The following is a 20,808-nucleotide window of genomic DNA, read 5'->3' on the forward strand; positions in this document are numbered from 1 at the left end:
CCCATAGTCCGATTCCGCCAATTTTCAATACGAAACAATGGGACAAGATTCCGCGTCGAATGCAACTTGCTGCGATCAAATCCGTTAAAAATAAGTGCCTGAAAAATGAGTGAGAATTTTGTATGTGTTTTTTATGCAAAAAATGAATTTTGGCCATAACTTCGAAACCCATAGTCCGATCTGTCCAATTTTTAATACGAAATAATTGGATAAGATTCTACGTCGAAATCAGTTAAGAGTAAGTGCCTTAAAAGTGAGTGAGAATTTATCTTATAAAAAAAATATATTTTGGCCATAACTCCGAAGCCCATAGTCCGATTGGGCCAATTTTCAATACGAAACAATGGGACAAGATTCCGGTTGAGGATAAGTGCCTGAAAAATGAGTGAGATTATTTTGCGCACACACATACACACACATACACACACACACATACACACACATACACACACACGCACACATACACACACACACAGACATCATCTCAATTCGTCGAGCTGAGTCGATCGGTATATAACACTATGGGTCTCCGGGACTCCTAGAAAAAGTTCGTTTTTGGAGCGAACAAAATTTTCAAAACGACTTATCTGCTTTTGTAAACAAAGATTCAAACGACGATTTGACGAATCAATCACCATCAATAGGTAGGTGAAGGATTCCGCTACCTGTTGATGGTGTTGGTTTGCGTGGGAGAGCTATCAGATTCGTCAAATCGTCGTTACAATCTTTGTTTACAAAAGCAGATAAGTCGTTTTGAAAATTTTGTCTTGATATAGCCTTTACGTATACTTTGTATACGAGAAAGGCAAAAATCTTGATGAGATAAGTGTATTACTTCTGAAGATAAAAGCATTTTTCAAATTCCTTTGGAATTCATCCAACTTGACTTTTTCGACCTTTCGTCCTTCTTGACCTTTTGTCCCTTTCGACCTTTTGTCTGTTGACCTTTTATTTTTCGACCTTTTCTCATAGATTTAGTCTGGAAAGTCTACTGAACATGGAGAATTGATATTTGAAATGTTTTAGGAATCCAGACAGTTTCAATCAGTATTAGGAATCTAAGCATTTTAAAGGATAAATCAAAGTTTATTCGATTTATCAGATTCAGAAAAACGAATGAATGATATTGAGAATGAATGAATATGGGAATATTAAAGATTTGTATGATCTACGGAATCAAAAATTTCTGAAGAAATTCTGGAAAGTTTAGGGCATATATATTAGATCTCTTAATGACGAGCTCGGTAGTCTAATGGCTACTGCTTCTGCCTTATAAGCAGGAGGTCGTGGGTTCAATTCCAGGCTCGTCCCTTTCCTACTTTGTATTTCTATCTTAGTTCTTTCTGTGTTTCACGTTCTACCAAAACGATTCCTACTGTTCTAGTTCTAGCCTTCCACACAATCCCAAAACCTCCCGTGGCACCTATGAGTTCTCTGCATCTTTCTTAAGTAGGTGTCCAACTAACCATCCTTTCTCTTCCTCAGCATTCGCAAGGACGTGGCCAGGACAGATCTCGACTATTGGAGGGTGCAATGCTTCCATCTAAGAGATAGTGATTAGTCCCAAATCGATATCTGTGGTAACGGATAAAAGTGATGCTACTCTCATACAATAGTCTTGGCCTGTACCACCTACGAATTTGTGAGAATTGCTCAATGCTAATGCTAATGCTAAATGCTAATATATATATTAGATCTCTTAATGTTAGACCTCATCACAATTCTTATGCTAAAATAAGCCTCATGTCAAATTTTCAGCTAATTCGGATAAAATTTCTAGGTGGCTCAAGTCAATTTAACGTTTTTGGGCAATTTAATTTTGAAAAAAAAAACTTACAAGAGATATAAACGCCGGAAATCAACGCAACAATCTCTGAAAGGAAGCTTCTGGTGTGTGTGTCTTTTGAACATTGCGATTCGGTCCGTTCACGTTTTGACCATGTTAAAGTGATTTTCAAGCTTTAAAGTGCAGTTTCCTCTAAAAGTAGTTGTTAATTTCAAATCATTGCTATTTATTATATTAACATTTCTCTTTTCCCTGTACATTTGAGTAATATAATTGTCAATGTGCGGTTTACCGTTAAGTTCTTAAAAATCAGAAGCTGAAAATTTGTCATAAATTTGCACGTTAGGATTTCTTCAAACATGTTGTTCGATGGTAGTAAAAGCATACAGACATATAGTGCAAATATCATCGAAAACCAATGAGACACTCCGGCCCAAACGTGTATCCGTACCCACGCAGCGAATAGTGCTGTCCATGGGTAGGCCTCGTCGGGTGGCTTTATCATTTCGGCCGGAAAAAGCGTTCGTGGGCATGTATGGAACATGAGGCACCATCTTTCCCAGTCTGATGAACAGCCGATTCCAAACCGGAAGCTTGTGATGGTCCTCAGTGTCTCAATTGACCGAGGACTATTGATCTATTGCATAAGCACAACTATCGACGGGTTTGTCTAAAGACTACGGACAACAGAAATAATATCCGATAAACCGATCCTAATTCTTACGGATTCCGCCAGTGTCATCGCTGCGCTACAAAGCGACCATCCGAAACATTCATGGATCCCAGCAAGGCTTTGTTAAATTGAAAAGACTAACTAAATTTGATATCCTAACCTATACTTTTCTTTACACTCACCAAAGCGTTTATGTTAGGTTATTATCCCGGCCAGACGGTGGACCTCGGAATCTCGGATGTTCTTGTCCTGGGAGGGGTTTTGAGAATCATGCTCAAGAAAACTCATATGTGAATATGTACGTTATGTGGAAGATATTGATTTGGAAAATCTATTGGAGGTAACCAATTTCCCTTCGATGGGACTCGAACCCATGACCCTACAGTACGCTAGACTGGTGCTTTAGGGCCGATGCCCACGTAGCGGGTTTTTTAACGCCACGTGCCCGCAGCGTTAAAATAACGCTGGTGTGCATCGGTGTGGTGACGCACAGTGCTGTGTCCCTTGGACAAAAATGGAAAAATCGACTCTCGTATTTAGTCGAAACAAGTAGACCATTATATTAACATATATTTCAATTATGCTGTATGCGCATTAGTATCTTTGTGAGGTCTCTGGGATGATCAAAACAACTCGTGTTTGTAAACATTTCCATCGCTGAAAATGGATGATTTATCACCTGTTAGTGAAAAGCATCTATTTCATTGCCTAAGTTTTCGAACGGTACCTGTCACTGTGAAATTCAATATTGAAAGCGTAAAATCAAGTAAGTAAGATCCAATAAATTATTGGCAGTGGCTGATTTACTACCCGCCGCTGTCACATCCAGGCGCTATTGTATATGCGCAAAATAGCCAGCATGAGTTAACCGCCAGAAATTTTGTATGGCGAAAGACATCTAACGGAGGTTTTCTCAACAGCAGGAACTTTTCACGAAAATCTATCTGGTACCAGTTATGTAGGACGGTGTCCGCTACTACGCCAACCAAATATGTTTTCGATTAAGGTTCTTATTTTCGAAATATTAAACATTAGATGCCTTTCGCCATACTGATTTCCAAAAGTTAACTCATAGTGTGCCGCTGTAAGCACGCTCAAAGTGGGCGATTCATTAAATGTGTTTCAGTAGGACATATTTCGTCTGATTTATATAATCCAGAAGATTTCTCCGAGGAACTCCGAAGAACTAAAGCAGTTTTGCAAAATCTTTTGTTTGAGAGTTGATCAAAAATGGTTAAAGAGCTTTCGATCATCCGAGAAATTCGAGAAGCAAAACTCTCTGATTGTCTTCGTTGGTAAATCTTCCTCGCAATCCGAAAATAAATATTGAAGGAATTGCCGGGTCTTCATTCAACATCGCGAAGGGTAGACCTCAAAAACCGTATCAGGAATGTTCGAATAAAACCAAGAAACTACGTGTTGAAGACCTTATCAATAAAAATGAACCTGAGGAGCTAGCATTTGCGACCAATATATCAAGTAGCTCAAGCGCAAATTTTCCGACAGAAGTTTATCCGACAGAAAGTACAATCTGCTTCAAAGTACTTTAAACGAGGTGCATGCAAATCTGCTTCCTAGCCTTTACGCGTTGAAAAAGGAAAAAAATCATTCCTAAACAGGTTTCCGCGTCTGAAACGTCCGCTGAGGTTAATTTGCAAGACCTGATGAATTGTACCTCGCTAAGCATTATGCAGACATTTTCGGTAGAGAGCTCAAGGACGGTGAAACTTGTATGGAAATAGGGTTTTGATGGACGCATAGGACATAGCACCTACAAACAAAATGATGGGAGGATGAGAGCTCAGATGAGAGTCTGCTTGTTGCTCTACTGCCCATGATTTCATAGTTGACGTATCAACCATTCGAAATGTCAGCTAATCTCCTTCATTCTGATGATAATTAAAGTCACTACGAGTACGGTGGCTTCTACCCCACTGTTACTAACTTCATAATAATATGATATGATTGTACATATCACAAGGAGCCATGGCTCCGTAAAGAGTTATACACGCCTGAACCTACCAAATAAACGAACTTGGAAAAAAATATAACAAGTTCCAATGATTTCTGATACCGTCGTTAAAAACCAATCCCTCAAATCATTACTAAGGATATTCTGATTCTATAGTATAAAACATGAGAGCTGGCGTTTACGTCACTTATGAGTAGGGTGGTCGGTATTGGCCATTTTAGTCAAATACCGGTATTCGGTATTTTTGTGAAAATTTCAGGTATTATAAGAAAAACTTTTGATTTGGACTTCTGGATGAAAAACAATATTTGTTGACAAACTTCAAATGTTAAAATCATTGCTTGTTTAGCTGGGCAAAGCGAAACTTAAGTAGACATTACGTACTGAGCGACTTATCTCCCAATCCGCATTGGGTTTTGTTAGCAATGTTGCCAACTACTGAGAATACCCTCTCTGGTTCAACCGAAGTAGGACGAATGGTTCCAAGACCGTCGAAAATCAGTGTCAAATACTTGCCCGTAATCCCTTCTGATTCATAATAGGAGAATTCCTTACGGATTGTATGCAAGGATCCCGGCATCAACGTACATATTTGCCACCAGCAACGCAAGTGTTTTGCTTTGCTACAGTCTCTTCACAAGTTGTTCTTTAACCGAAAAACCAGAAATATATTCATAGAGGCATCTTCTTCGTACCAATCGTCAGATATGATCGTTGTCTCAGTTTCAACGATCGCATCAGGAATGATTAGGCGCTTCAAGATCCCATACGCATGCCTAATCAAAGTAGCTCTGGATGCCTTGAAGAAAATGCCAAAATCGTTTCTGATTAATTGCTTCACGGCAGAATTATTCAAAAAAGCAAAAAGATCGGCGTATTTGGATCGTCTCTCTTGGATTCATTCTATAAAAGCATCGAAATAGTGGTGGAAATATCTGTTGCTTGATTTGATAATAGTTCCAACGTAAATTGGAACGCCACGTCGGCTTCATATAGAGTGCAAAACTCACAGAGCAGTAGTTCCACAACAGCTTGAACATAAACCGTCTAAGACGAATTAAGTACTGTCCATTTAATTCCACCAGGATTAAATGGACAGTACTTAATTCGTCTTAGACGGTTTAATACATTCCACTAAAAGAGCTTAATATATTTTTCCGGAGCTTGAACATGTTCGAGGGCTTGAATTATTCCAGCGTGCCTTGGCATCAGCCACTAATTCAAATTCTTTTCTGAATTCAGGACGGACATATTTTTGCAGAAATTCGTTTTTCATAGGTGATCTACGGAAAAGAACTACTACTTCTCGTACCGTTACTGGACTGGGCGATATCAACAATGTTCATTGAAGAAAAAGTCAGATTTTTTATACTGACAGCAAAATTTTTAATACCGAAAATACCGGTATTTTCCGTCTCTAAAACCGGTATTTTCGGTACCCAAAATTGGCCGGTAATACCGGTATTACCGGTTTCGGTACTACCGGTTAGACCACCCTACTTATGAGATGATCAATTGGAAATTGGTCAATTGTTGTAACAAAAACTTTTATCATACTACATTATCATATCACATATTTTTCGTAAAAAGATCCTGGTTCTTTGAAGCATGTCGTAAAACCTGGCGTTTACGGCATTTATGCAATTATCTGTTCAACATAGGTCAATTACGCAAAGAGTAGTTTTTATCATAAGTGACAATTTACCCAAAATGATCTCGATTATACGAAGCGTATTATATGTTATGAAATTTGGCGTTTACGCTACTAATGCAATTATCAATTTAACATAGGTCAATAATGCAAATAGTAGAAAAACAAGTTTACAATCATTTTCCCAAAGACACCTTTGAGTTGAAACGTGTAGAATGTAAGTTATGATTTTTGTCTCGTAGTTCCATACGTTCGAAGCACTGTGTGACGCTGCGTTACCGCTTTATCCCGGTGCACACCTGCGTCTTTTTGACGCCACGTGCACTCTGCGTTGAAATGACGCTACGTGGGCATCGAGCCTTAACCAACTAAGCTACGAAGGACCTCCGTCGGCCTTCGCAACCTAGCGGCTACTGAACGAGCTCGAGATTCCCAAATTGGACGCATAGTCAAATCACTCGCAATCCATTTCTCAAGCCAATACTTCCACATGTGTATAGTACACGTCCACATTAGAGGAGCGTGAGTATTTAGAATGTCTGGCGGCTGTACACATTCTTCATCAGCAACTGTACTGATCAAGTGAGGTTGTGTAAACTATTTGCCAGTCGGTCGTCAAGCTCAGACCCGACCGCATTGCGTAGGCCGGAAATCCCCGGAAATAGGCAATTAACTTTGATTGAACTGATCCTGAGTTGCGTGCTCTTGCTCTTGTGGTTACCTCCAATACATTTTCCAAATCAATATCTTCCACATAACGTATATATTCACATATGAGTTTTCATAACATTGTAAATTAACGTCCAAGTCGGGTGGTTTAATCCCCGGAAATAGGCAATTAACTTTGATTGAACTGATCCCCAAGAATTTGTTTTGGACCCGTTGAAGTTTGAGGTGATGGGTTTTAGCGTAGCTCTCCCAAACCAACTTGCCGTATTTGATCACAAGGAGGATGATTTGTTCATAGACAGCAAGCTTATTTTTCAGGGACAAAGACGACCGACGGTTGGTCAAAGGGTACAGTAGAACGTCACCGTCTTGTCAACCTGCTGCCGGAAAATAAGCTTGCTGCGGGGTTCAAGCCACCCATTCCACAGTAGCGCCATTGGGGATGATTTTACAGTCCCCAGGCGGAACATGCTTAGGGGATTTAGAGTGGAGGAAAATGATGACCTTGGTCATTGCCACGTTGATACAGATCTTCCAGCTGGTGAGGTACTCTCGTTGGAGTTTTGCCACTAGTTCCAAGTTGGAGTTTTGTCTTAGTTCCACTAACGATCTGATCACTCTACCATTGTAGACAATGGAGGTGTCATCTGCGAACAGAGACAGAATGTCGCCTTGTGGAGGTTCTCGCTTGTCAGGGCTTTTTTTTTTATTCCTTTATTTATTTGTTTAGGCACTCTGTGTTACTTGACCGCTGCTGTGCCGAGATCTACTGTGGTATTCTGCTCTACAGAATCCACACAGAATCTATTTTTAGATTTCCATTACCATTATTGTTGTCGTTGCCAGTCCATCTCATCGTGAGTCCATTGTGTCCGTTTGTCCTTGTCTTGTATTCAATGATCGTTGCATTGTTCGGTTGCCATTAATCCGGGTAGCGTTGGAGGAATGCCTCCGAGAAGAACAAGTTGTCAGTCGTCATCAGGCAGCCGTGACGGTAAGGCGCGTACCCCAAACGCCACCGTATGGGCTGCGGATCTGGCGACTGACGAGGGTTTTGGTGAAGGGGCTGGGAATCGAACCCATGACCATTCGCTTGTAAGGCGAACGTGTAGCCAACTACGCTACGGGACCCCCTCATGTCAGGGCTGAAAAGATTGAAAAGCAGGGGCCCGATGATAATGCTCCGCTGATTGAGACCCGGAATGTCCTTCGGAATGTCGTCGGAAACCAAACTGTTCCTCGAGCAAGATTTTCGGCAGACTGAAGTACCCGGTGATGAAAAGCTTTTCCGAATAGCTTAGATAACCCTGAGAGAAGGCTGGGGGAGGGGGAGGAAGGATCCTTCCCAGGCTTACGGATGGGGATGATATTCGTTGACTTCCAGGACGATGGAAAGTAGCTGAGCCGGAGACACTAATTAAAGATCGGTGAATGGTGCTCAAACAACGGAGCACTCATGTGTTTCAACTCAAGATTCAGAATGTTATCGAAACCTGGGGCCTTCATGTTCTTCGATGATTTGATATAGGGCGTCAATTCGCCAGCTGAGATCTCCAACTCCTCCGAGAAGTTGTTAGGAATAAGATGGATGTTGTTAGTATGCTCGTTTACGGCTGCTTCATGTGAACTGAAGATGTTCTGCCCCAGATTGTGTGAGCTTACGTAGTGATGGCCTTTTTCAGCGACCTTCTCTGTATGAAAGCGATCCTTAGAGTCATTGTTGTCTATTGGGATTAAGGTGGAACGGGCCGAGGCTTGGATTTTAGAATGTTGGGTATTTTCCAGAACGGCTTATTAGCATAGTCTGGGTCTTAGTATAGCGCGGATACTTGATAATTTCTGTGATTCGATTGCAGCGTGCCTTAAGCTCAGACAGTCCAGTACGCTTAAACTGCCTGCGAGTGACATTCCGCAATCGAATCAAATCTTTGGTGAATGTATCGATGGTCAGGGTGTTGCTTATCTGCCGAGCCGTCGGTATATGTTGTTCTTGGGCCACCGAGATCGCCTCCTCGATGGAAAGCAGCTGCCGATCAATTGCTTCAGACGTTACCGACCGCGCCTCGTAGTCGACGGTGGCGTCCACGCACCGTTGGCCTCAGTCGACTCGATGATAGTTTCGCCGGGAGAGCTGATGCCGATTAACCGAGGAGCCCACTTCCGCCACCACCGGATAGTGATCCGAACTGAGCTCCTGGTAGACAACCGGCTGCGAGATGTGGTCGCTCATGTTGGTGATGTACAAGTCGATTGTCGAATGGATGCTGGACCGACCCAGCAGAGTGGGGGAATCCGGGCTCAGGATCGTGTAGTGGCCTTCCTCTGTATCGTTGTTTCAGATGGCGCCGTTTCGATTGCCGCTACTGTTGCCCCAGACTTGATGTTTGGCATTCAGATCGCCGGCAATGATGTACTGACCTTGTCTTAACCATCGCCGGCTTTAGCTTGAGTTAGGCAGTACGTCACGATGAACGTGATTCTGCCGACGGAATTGGTCACTTCGACACCGATGGTGATGCTCAGCTGGAAGCTTGACAGCAGGCGACAGTTGATGTTGTAGCGAAGAGCGATGGCCACACCACAAGGGCCTCATACGCCTGTCACTGGCGAACAAAGCTCGTGTACTCTGCATCGAAGCTTAGAACCGGTGTTACCGGTAGTTACTGCAAATAAATTCTTTTTCGAGTCCCTATAATCAAGCAGGTATCTCAAGCATGTCACATCGTTATATTGCTGCATGATTGAGTGTTTAATTTTGATAAAATGTCGAAAACAAAAGTATGCATAAAAATTGCCTCGCCATAACAAAAAGGTGTTTACAGTTTAGAACCAAATCCAGATGTCGCACATGTTGGGGTAAGGATTCAGTGCTCCGCCTTCTCCCCCTGCCACACCACCTCCCCTGGTCGGCAAGCGAGTCGCACGATGCTTCGGTGATGAGCGCCACGTCGATCTCTTTCTTCTCGAGGAAGCCAGCTCGATCTATTTGCTCTTGGGCGAAAAGCGTTCCAGCTGACCAGGCCCACCCTAGCAGGTCAAACTGGTCGCGATATCTCCTCGTCTTGTCGAGACGAGCGAGTGTGCACGACCACTGGCTTCAAGCCGCAGCTCTCGAGTTCTGCAATGAGATCTTCTTTCTTCATTTCGTGGAGTCTTCGCAGCAAACCGAACACCGTCTTCGACCAAGGGTCGTACAGACTGAACACTTTACACCTAGCATGAGACAACGGACAAGGACACATAACAACCAGTGGAAAAAATTTCGATCACGAAAAGTTCAGTACATTCAAAGTTAATTGCCTATATGCCGGGTATTAAGCCACCCTGAGTGGAAATTAATTATTATGTCTGAAACTTGATTATGCATATGTACAACATGTGATAGATTTAGTTCGGAAAAGGTATTGATAACCTTCGGTGGTTTGATCCCGACCCCAGTTCGCATGACAGGTGCTTTCCTACTAAGCTACGAAGGACCTCCGTCGCTAAGCTGCGGTGGACGACGGAGGTCCTTCGTAGCTTAGTAGGGAAAGCACCTGTCATGCGAACTGGGGTCGTGGGATCAAACCCCACCGAAGGGGCGGTTACCCTCCAATACCTTTTCCGAACTAAATCTATCACATGTTGTACATATGCATAATCAAGTTTCAGACACGAAAAGTTTCTTCTTTACTGGGAATCGAACCCACACTCCGTAGCACATGCGACGATTGACGTCGCTATCCGCACGGCCATGAAGCCCACAATTGGAATTCTGTATTGCGATCTGTGGTATACGTCGGATTTTATAGGCATACCATGCCTGGTGGCCTGGTGGTGACAATCGGCAACGACCTAGGCGACGAATAAAGGATCACGATTGGAAGCTTGGAACATGGAACTGCAAGTCGCTAGGTTTCGCAGGTTGCGACAGGATAATCTACGATGAATTACATCCCCGCAACTTCGATGTCGTAGAGCTGCAGGAAATCTGCTGGACAGGACAGAAAGTGTGGAAAAGCGGGCATCGAGCGGCTACCTTCTACCAAAGCTGTGGCACCACCAGCTGGGATCCGGCTTTATAGTGCTGGGAAAGATGCGCCAACGCGTGATTGAATGGCAGCCAATCAACGCAAGGATGTGCAAGCTGAGGATAAAAGGCCGTTTCTTCAACTATAGCATCATCAACGTGCACTGCCCACACGAAGGGAGATCCGACGACGAGAAAGAAGCGTTCTATGCGCAGCTGGAGCAGACATACGATGGATGCCCACTGCGGGACGTTAAAATCATCATCGGTGACATGAACGCTTAGGTAGGAAGGGAGGAAATGTATAGACCGGTCATCGGACCGGACAGTCTGCATACCGTATCGAACGACAACGGCCAACGATGCATAAACTTTGCAGCTTCTCGCGGAATGGTAGTCCGAAGCACTTTCCTTCCCCGCAAGAATATCCACAAGGCCACATGGAAATCACCTAATCAAGTAACGGAAAACCAAATCGACCACGTTCTAATCGACGGTAAATTCTTCTCCGACATCACGAACGTACGCACTTACTGCAGTGCGAATATTGAATCCGACCACTACCTCGTTGCAGTATGTCTGCACTCAAAACTCTCAACGGTGATCAACACGCGTCGGAGTCGCCCGCCGCGGCTTAACATTGGGCGGCTACAAGACGGTAGACTAGCCCAAGACTACGCGCAGCAGCTGGAAGTGGCACTCCCAACGGAAGAGCAGCTAGGCGCAGCATCTCTTGAAGATGGCTGGAGAGATATTCGATCCGCCATTGGAAGCACTGCAACCGCTACACTAGGCACGGTGGCTCCGGATCAGAGAAACGACTGGTATGACGGCGAATGTGAGCAGTTAGTTGAGGAGAAGAATGCAGCATGGGCGAGATTGCTGCAACACCGCACGAAGGCGAACGAGGCACGATACAAACGGGCGCGGAACAGACAAAACTCGATTTTCCGGAGGAAAAAGCGTCAGCAGGAAGATCGAGACCGTGAAGAGACGGAGGAACTGTACCGCGCTAATAACGCACGAAAGTTCTATGAGAAGTTGAACCGTTCACGTAAGGGCCACGTGCCACAGCCTGAGATGTGTAAGGACATAAACGGGAACCTTCTTACGAACGAGCGTGAGGTGATCCAAAGGTGGCGGCAGCACTACGAAGAGCACCTGAATGGCGATATGGCAGACAACGGTGGCGGTATGGTAATGAACCTAGGAGCACGCGCGCAGGACATGCGACTTCCGGCTCCGAATCTCCAGGAAATCCAGGAGAAGATCGGCCGGCTGAAAAACAACAAAGCCCCTGGAGTTGACCAACTACCAGAAGAGCTGTTTAAACACGGTGGTGAAGCACTGGGTAGAGCGCTGCACTGGGTGATTACCAAGGTTTGGGAGGATGAGGTTCTGCCGCAGGAGTGGATGGAAGGTGTCGTGTGTCCCATCTACAAAAAGGGCGATAAGCTGGATTGTAGCAACTATCGCGCAATCACATTGCTGAACGCCGCCTACAAGGTACTCTCCCAAATTTTATGCCGTCGACTAACACCAATTGCAAGAGAGTTCGTGGGGCAGTACCACGCGGGTTTTATGGGTGAACGCTCTACCACAGACCAGGTGTTCGCCATACGTCAAGTATTGCAGAAATGCCGCGAATACAACGTGCCCACACATCATCTATTTATCGACTTCAAAGCCGCATATGATACAATCGATCGGGACCAGCTATGGCAGCTAATGCACGAAAACGGATTTCCGGATAAACTGATACGGTTGATCAAGGCGACGATGGATCGGGTGATGTGCGTAGTTCGAGTTTCAGGGCATTCTCGAGTCCCTTCGAAACCCGTAGAGGGTTACGGCAAGGTGATGGTCTTTCGTGTCTGCTATTCAACAACGCTTTGGAGGAGTAATACGAAGGGCAGGGTTTGACACGAGTGGTACGATTTTCACGAAGTCCGTCCAGTTATTTGGTTTCGCCGACGACATTGATATCATGGCACGTAACTTTGAGAGGATGGAGGAAGCCTACATCAGACTGAAAAGCGAAGCTAAACGGATTGGACTAGTCATCAACACGTCGAAGACGAAGTACATGTTAGGAAGAGGCTCAAGAGAGGTCAATGTGAGCCACCCACCACGGGTTTCTATCGGTGGTGACGAAATCGAGGTGGTTGAAGAATTCGTGTACCTGGGCTCACTGGTGACCGCCGATAACGATACCAGCAGAGAAATTCGGAGACGCATAGTGGCTGGAAATCGTACGTACTTTGGACTCCGCAAGACGCTCCGATCGAATAGAGTTCGCCGCCGTACCAAACTGACTATCTACAAAACGCTTATAAGACCGGTAGTTCTCTACGGACACGAGACCTGGACGATGCTCGTGGAGGACCAACGCGCACTGGGAGTTTTCGAAAGGAAAGTGTTGCGTACCATCTATGGTGGGTGCAGATGGCGGACGGTACGTGGAGGAGGCGAATGAACCACGAGTTGCATCAGCTGTTGGGAGAACCATCCATCGTTCACACCGCGAAAATCGGAAGACTGCGGTGGGCCGGGCACGTAGCCAGAATGTCGGACAGTAATCCGGTGAAAATGGTTCTCGACAACGATCCGACGGGAACAAGAAGGCGAGGTGCACAGCGGGCAAGGTGGATCGATCAGGTGGAGGACGACTTGCGGACCCTCCGCAGACTGCGTGGTTGGCGAAGTGCAGCCATGGACCGAGCTGAATGGAGAAGTCTTTTATGTGCAGCACAGGCCACTCCGGCCTTAGTCTGATGATAAATAAATAAATGCCTGGTGGCCTGGCTGGGACTTGGAAAAGTTGGTCGATGTGCTCGACGACTTTCACAGGCGTCATTGCATTCATCTTCGTTCCACTTAAACGACGTGAGCTATCATAGAGAAGGCGATTTTACCCTGTTGCAGCGGCTTTCTCTCCTTTGTCGGCAAGATAGTCCGCCCATGCTCTTTGCCCGTCGACAAGAGCGTTTCGCTTCCTTTTCCAGAGCCGAGTATCGTTGACGGGCTAAGACTCTGGCTCCACTGGTTTTGTTCGCTCTCTTGCGGCTTTGGCTTCGACTCGTTCCTTTATATTCCTGAGGATCTCATCAGTGATCAGGGTGTGCAGTTCGCCCAGATTTTTCTCGCTGATGGCAATGAAGGCGTTCTTGATGATGGTCCATTGGACTTCTACGCTACCACAAGAGTCTTCAGTTAGTCAACGAACGGCCTTTCCACCTGGCATCTTCCAGTCGGCATGTGTTGAGCCTTTGTCTTGCCTACAAATCCGCTCTATGCGCAGGCGTATTAGGGCACTACGTTTATTCTGTACATCAAGAGAGCTTCGTTTCGGTGGTCGCAGATGTGGTAGATTTAATTTTCTGTAAACGAGAGGCTTACGTGACTGCGACAGAATTCTGCGAACAGCACTCTGTTTTCGCTCATTTCTCCGAGACCATAGCATCCGATGATGTGCTAATAGTTCCAGTTGTCAGATTCGTTCTTCGCATCGAAGTCACTCATAGGTTTCACGCTTCCATCACGGATCCTATTTTCAACTGCAATGAGTTAACTCGGAAGTACCTTTTGTCATGCAGATTGGCAGAATTGGTTGGCGCATTACATTTGTATATAGTAAAGCTTCGACCCCGTGTTCCAAATCTGACAGCGATTGTCGTTTAATTAATATGTTCCCATTTCATAAGCGTAGAGTGTGCCTGGGCACTTAGTAGGAAGCTAACTCCACGATGCCAGAAAGGTGTAGTGCTCTTTGCTTACTTAGTTGTCCTGCGCACCTCGCGTAGTGTGAAGAGCCAGCATGAAAGATCTAAATCCTTGACGATTTTTCGGTTTCCAGGCTAAATTTTGGTCAACTTTTATTTATTCGTAATGGCTAAGCTTTTATAAGCTTCTGGGTCTACATTTAAGGCTAGGTCCCAATCTATTCGCCTCTACGAATTGCGTGGCCACTTCTGATACCGCTGATGGAGCTCGGTGTTTGAGGTCCAATTTTAGGGCCACCAGACTCAAATTTTGTACCGCATTCAGGGAGCCCGCCTATGTAAAATCCCAGAAGATGTAAAATTTTTATAAGCCTCTTTTAATGGAATGTCTTTACCGAGCATAATGCGCGTTAAGTACTATTCCATTTAATTCCACGTTGTGAGGCCGTCTTCAGGGTCTTACACTTGACTCGACTCCGGAAGTCTTCTTAATGCCAAAGATCGCACTTCCCATTTTTACTGGGAATAATGTATATGACGTTTCATATCAAGATACTCTTTATCAAGTGATGAAGCTCGTAGTCTATAAGCTATAAGTTCCATAAATAAGCTTTGGACAGTAATTTTGGGAGATATGATTCCTATCCACCGTGATGGCAGTTTTAAAAAAGCTTTAATTTCAATTAGCTTCACAGGAATTTTATCCACCCCTTCCATTTCCACATTAGGATCGATGACACGCGCTCCAGCATGATTAGTTACCACACATATAGCATCCAATTTGGATGTTTGTTCTACTTATTAACAATCATACAGCCACATACAAATTTAGTTCGTTTGCCTGAGATCCAAGTACGGGGTGTGAATTGAGCTACGTCAGCTAATTGATGGAGTGCGTTTCAACTGCCTATCGCAGCTATGATTTTTTGGGTACATCAACGAAATTTGCTGCATCACTTTAGGTCGGGGTCCGATTATTTTCGATTGAGTAGGTCCAGTTGTCATGAATCTAACAAGAGTGGTAGTACTGGTGCTGCTGGTCGGCATGGGTATCTTCGGCCCAATGGCCGCCGGAGACTCCCTTGCCAGCGTGGACATCCTGGATAGACACAAACGTACATTGCTGATGACGAATGGTGCGGCTACCGGTATTTTGGCGGCCATAGCCATTCCAGTGGTCAAGAAAAAACCGACCGGAGTGGACGTATTCTGTTCGTATAATTTCGAAGCCAACTACGGCATGACAGTACAGGCGTCCGATTTTTCCGATCCTTTCAAAAGGGTATGTTTGGAGGACGATTGGGTTGTGAATGTTTTAGAAGTTCAGACCGTCACGAAATTCTTACTTCTAGTTTCGAGTGAAAGAAACCGAGAACGGACTATTGAGCACTGGAGAAGCTAAGGGCGGTGAGAGGCGAAAGCGACAATCGTTGGGCTTTAGAGAATCGGATGGAATAACACGAAGACGGATTTATCACGTTCTTGAACAGCAGTTGTGGGTGTAAGTTTGGATACATTTAGATAAATTTCAAATATTCTATTTGTTATACTCATTACCATTGCAGTGCTGGATATGACGGAAGGAAGTGCTTGTTGAGAGCTATTTGCGAAGCATCCAGGAACGGTTTTCATGAACATAATGGTGTCTTGGGTGATTTAATACAAATTACTCTCAGGTAATCATTTGTAAATAATTTGATTTCATTGAGGATGGCATAAACTTTCAACTAATGTTATTCCAGCCCATCACATTCAATCGACGAGAATCTTCCAAGAGAATTCTACAAGGCAGAAGAATTGGGATTTTATGGCGATTGTTCAAAATATAAAAAGTATTGTCCTAGGGATGTATTGGATCTTATTTCATATGAAATGGCTTAAAAAAGTTGGCAAGGGAATGCTCATCTTTAAATCAGCAATATACGTCAGTAATAGCTGCTTTACACTGTTTTTTATTGGATTATAAATTTACCATTTCTCTCTGTAGGGAGGGGGAGGAGATCAGAGTTGGAAAAAAAATCAAATTCTTGAAACTCATGAGCGATTCAGTGAATTGACCTTCTTCGCCAAGAAAAATGGATATAATTGCATGTGTAAATAATAAATTGAATATTGAAACGATACGATTTCTCACGGAAAATTCAAGAGCGATGCTTTTATTTAAAATCGCAAACGTGTGTGTTCGCGCTTAAGGGTTTGAAGTTTGAGATTTGGGAATGATTTTACCTACATTGGAGGAGACTTGATTCCCGTTTTCCATTTCCAACATCCAACCAGTGGATATCAGCTTTTCTTTCAATGAATTATTGGCAGTGGCTGATTTTATACCCGCCACTGTCACATTCAGGCGCTATAGCAAAATAGCCAGCATGAGTTAACCGCCAGAAATTTGTATGGCGAAAGACATCTAACGTGGGTTTTCTCAAATTTAGAAACTTTTCATGAACAACTATTTGGTACCGGTTATTAAGGAAGGTGTCCGCTACTACGCCTACCAAATATTTTTTCGATGAAGGTGCTTGATTTTGAGAAATCGGGCCTTAGATGCCTTTCGCCATACTAATTTCAGAAAGTTAACTCCTTGTGTGCCGCTGTAAGCACGCTCAAAGCAGGTGATTCATTCTGCCTAAGAACCTGCTAAAATTTGAATTATAAATTCAGTAGAAAATCGAATTATAGCCGCTATTGAAATTGGATTTTTCTCACAATCCATACGTTAAACCTAATTTCGGAAGTAGTGCGCTGTATAGCACATCACCAAATGAAAACAGCGCACCACTTCCGAAGTTAGGTTTAACGTACGAATTGTGAGAAAAATCCAACTTTGTTAGCGGCTATAATTCGGATTTGCACTGAATTGATAATATAGGAACTAGACATATGCGAAATAGTTAGATTATTATACAAAAAAATGTAAACTTTTTATACAGGTAAAGCTATGTCCATTTAGAATCCGGAATCATTTATTGTATTGGAGCGGCACGGGAAGTGACCGCTCCAAGAATTCTTTTACAGCGGTTTGTCTATCTAGGCGCCCACTTGCTGTGGCATAAACTTCACGATGTTTCGTGCAGCGAGTCAAAAATTATTCCAGATGGAAGCCGAAAGGAGAGAAAAAAAATCTGCACACCCACGTTGATAATCCTGCTCATCGACGATGACACCTACGTCAAAATGGATCTCGGGCAGCTTTTTAGCCAACAATTTTACATGGCGACGGCACGAGGAGTAGTTCCTGCGAAGTTTAAGTTTGCTTTTTGGTCAAACTTGAAAAAAAAGATGATTTTGGCAAGGGATATGCAGCTGTGGAGCAAAGACCTAAGTGTTTGTGACGAATAAGACGATGGACTCGAAGCTGTACAAGGAGGAATGTCTCAAAAACCGCGGTCTATCTTCCATAAAGCCCATAAAGGTCCCGTGAAGTTTTGGCCAGATTTGGCGTGTTGCCACTACAGCCGGGAACGGCCGGGAAGTCATCCAGTGGTACCGCGATAATAACGAAGATTTCATCGATAAAAAACATAAATCCACGCAACTGCCCACAGCTCCGGCCCATCGAGACATTTTGGGCAGTAATGAAGCGGAAGCTTAAGAAAAGTGGAAAAACAGCTCGGGACGCGACTCAGATGACCAAAATGTGGAACAAATGTGCCAAGGAAGTTGACTCCGGAGGTGTGCAACTTTTGATGAGAGGAATAAAGAAGAAGGTGCGAATTTTCGCTAGAAACAAGAAGAAATGATTTGTATCAATATTTTTTCCTTAAAGTACAGTGAATTGCCCTTGTTTTGATGTATTAACCTTATTTGTACGTCAATCCGTTACCGAGATACAGATGATTTTATTATTCCGGATTCTAAATGGACATAGCTTTATTGTAAGAAAAGCTTGCAAGATTTGTATAAGAATCTTGCAATTTCGCATATGCCCAGTTCTTATATAAATCTTGGCAGGTACTTATACAGAATTGCAATCTGGCGCTTGACGAAAACGAAGCGCTTGACGCGGTTTACACTCGGACTCTTCAAATTTAAAGACCTCGACTTATAGTTAGACAAAACATAAGACAAGAAACGAACAAATTACTCTATCCCTATAGAAGACACTAAACCCGTAGCGATACGTCGGACGAATGGTAAAACTCGTTTCAATTAGATGAGTAGAGTAGAGTTGAGTAAAACAATAATAAAAAAATGTAAGTGTCGGCAGGAGGAAGATATAGGGACTGAGACGTGTATGATAAACGATATAGACCCAATTAAAGGACTTAATAAAAGGGCTTCTTCTTCTACTTCTTCTTCTTCCATGGCTCTACATTCCAACTGGAATTTGGTCTACTTTTTAACTTAGTTTCCTATTAGCATTTTCTCAGGTATTAATTGAAAGTTTTGCTATGCCCGCCATTTCATGGGTATGTATCTTGTGTGGCAAGTACAATGGATACACTATGTCCAGGGTATCGAGAATGTTTCCCACTCGAAAACATCCTGGACCGGGAAATCGTCATCTCCAGGTTGGCAATCCTACGCCTTTGCTCGCAAGGCTAACTGGAGACCTCCCACCTAACACCAGGACATGGGCTTGCGCTCTTTGAGCGGCACATGGCCTGCTTGCGGATACATGCAGCTTTATATAGAAGTTTAACAAAGCCCACTGTCAAACCCCACCACATCCTAGGCAGGCACCACAACTCGTAGATGGCCTGAGAGGGATCGTCAAGCCCTTTACATAGTCTCTGCTGCCCACTAAGTTCATGCGAGTTTACGATCTTTATAGAGCCGATAGATCAATCTTCGTAACGGTGGCAGGTATTGAAGAATTAAACTTCGGAGACTTGCATTGTTGTAAAAAGTACAACACGTTAGGTAAAAATGAGATATCTTTTTATTCAGTTGACCAATTTGCACCAAATCACCATGTATTCCTAAAAAAATTGGTTCTTTATCAATTGAGAAGATAATAAAAGTGATTCGATAGATGGCTCCGGTAAATATAGCTAAATAAAAGGCTCAGGTGCACTGCGAAAAGTGATCAATAATGAATTATTCATTTATTTCATTAACAATTTATCCTAAAGTAGCGCAGTTTTTTCTTAACCATTTCTGACGGTGATTTTGTAAACATTTCGCAGTTCTTACTACGCTATAACCGCATGTGGCCACCAGATGGCCTTCCGGATAATCCGGAAAATCCGTAAAAATAATCATTTTGGAAAGTTTGTCCTACAGCAGTGCATTTTTTTCGAAACCATTTCTGACGGTGATTGTTAAATGCGCCTCGTCTAACACCAGCATATCGAAAGTCCCATCCAGCTCCGCATCACTTGTGAATTAGAGACTTAGAGACATATCTATTGACTTAGAATTATGTCTTTATGTCTTTACAGAAATTTTGTAATTAATCTCATCTCGTAGAATAAATTATAGAATTGGATCTTGCTAATTTGTCACTCTTGCAACAGTGATCTTGTAGATATTTCAAAGTCTCACTCAGCTGTTACCGCAAATGGCCATCCGACGACCTTCCAGATAGTCCGGAACTTCCGTAAAATGGTCATTTTGGATAGTTCGTCCTAGAGTAGCGCAATATTTTTCTAAGCCATTTCTGACAGTGATCTTAGTGTTAATTCACAGTTCTTACTCTGCAATGACCGCAGGTGGCTACCAGAGGGTATAACCCGTTAGGTATAAGTTCGTTAGGCATAAGGACGATAGGCATAAGAACGTTAGGCGTAATGGACGTTAGGCATTACGGACATAATGCCATAGGCATAATGGACGATAGGCATATAATGACCCAAAGAACAGTCCATGACATTAAGGAGGCAGAACTATGCCAAACGTCCATTATCCCTAACGTACATTATGCCTATCGTCCGTTATGCCTAACGTACTTATGCCTAACGTCCTTATGCCTAACGTACGTATGCCTAACATCGTGGACCCGCTACCAGATGACCTTTCCTCAAATCTGGAACGTCCGTGAAAAAGGTCGTTTTGTACAGTTAACCTTAGACCAATATTTTTCTTCCAAACCATTCTTGATAATGACCAGGGAGTCAGTCAATGGCCTTTACCTTACAATATTGTTTAGAGTTTACCTCTTTCTCCATAGGTATGATAATAACTCAAGAATATACTACGCAAACAAATGAATGATGAATTCTATCATAATAATACTAAAATAGGAGTCATCGATTATAAAAACCACAAGATATTCGAGAGATACATAATATATAATCAATACCTCGTCTAATTTAAGTTATTCGACAAGGATTATGTGTTTGGAATGGCCATCTTTATTCTTGAAAATACCTCAAAGTGGTTCT

General features: G+C 43.4%; 1 protein-coding gene across 1 annotated transcript; it reads left to right on the plus strand.

The window, feature by feature from the left end:
• The first annotated feature begins 13,560 nt into the window (after positions 1-13,560).
• LOC134220365 (uncharacterized) lies at positions 13,561-16,421 on the plus strand. The gene is made up of 4 exons (XM_062699410.1): positions 13,561-15,764; positions 15,835-15,983; positions 16,048-16,158; positions 16,225-16,421. Exons 1-4 carry the CDS (start codon positions 15,486-15,488, stop codon positions 16,361-16,363), a joined length of 678 nt encoding a protein of 225 aa, XP_062555394.1. The 5' UTR covers positions 13,561-15,485; the 3' UTR covers positions 16,364-16,421.
• The last annotated feature ends 4,387 nt before the right edge of the window (positions 16,422-20,808 follow it).

This window comes from Armigeres subalbatus, chromosome 3, assembly GCF_024139115.2.
Source record: "Armigeres subalbatus isolate Guangzhou_Male chromosome 3, GZ_Asu_2, whole genome shotgun sequence".
NCBI lineage: Eukaryota > Metazoa > Arthropoda > Insecta > Diptera > Culicidae > Armigeres > Armigeres subalbatus.

Bases quoted from the DNA above. Each gene is read 5' to 3' on its own strand.
- LOC134220365 (XM_062699410.1), top strand. From the start codon at position 15,486: ATGAATCTAACAAGAGTGGTAGTACTGGTGCTGCTGGTCGGCATGGGT. The intron at 15,765-15,834 runs GTATGTTTGGAG...TCTTACTTCTAG, and splicing joins TTTCCGATCCTTTCAAAAGG to TTTCGAGTGAAAGAAACCGA. The intron at 16,159-16,224 runs GTAATCATTTGT...ATGTTATTCCAG, and splicing joins TTAATACAAATTACTCTCAG to CCCATCACATTCAATCGACG.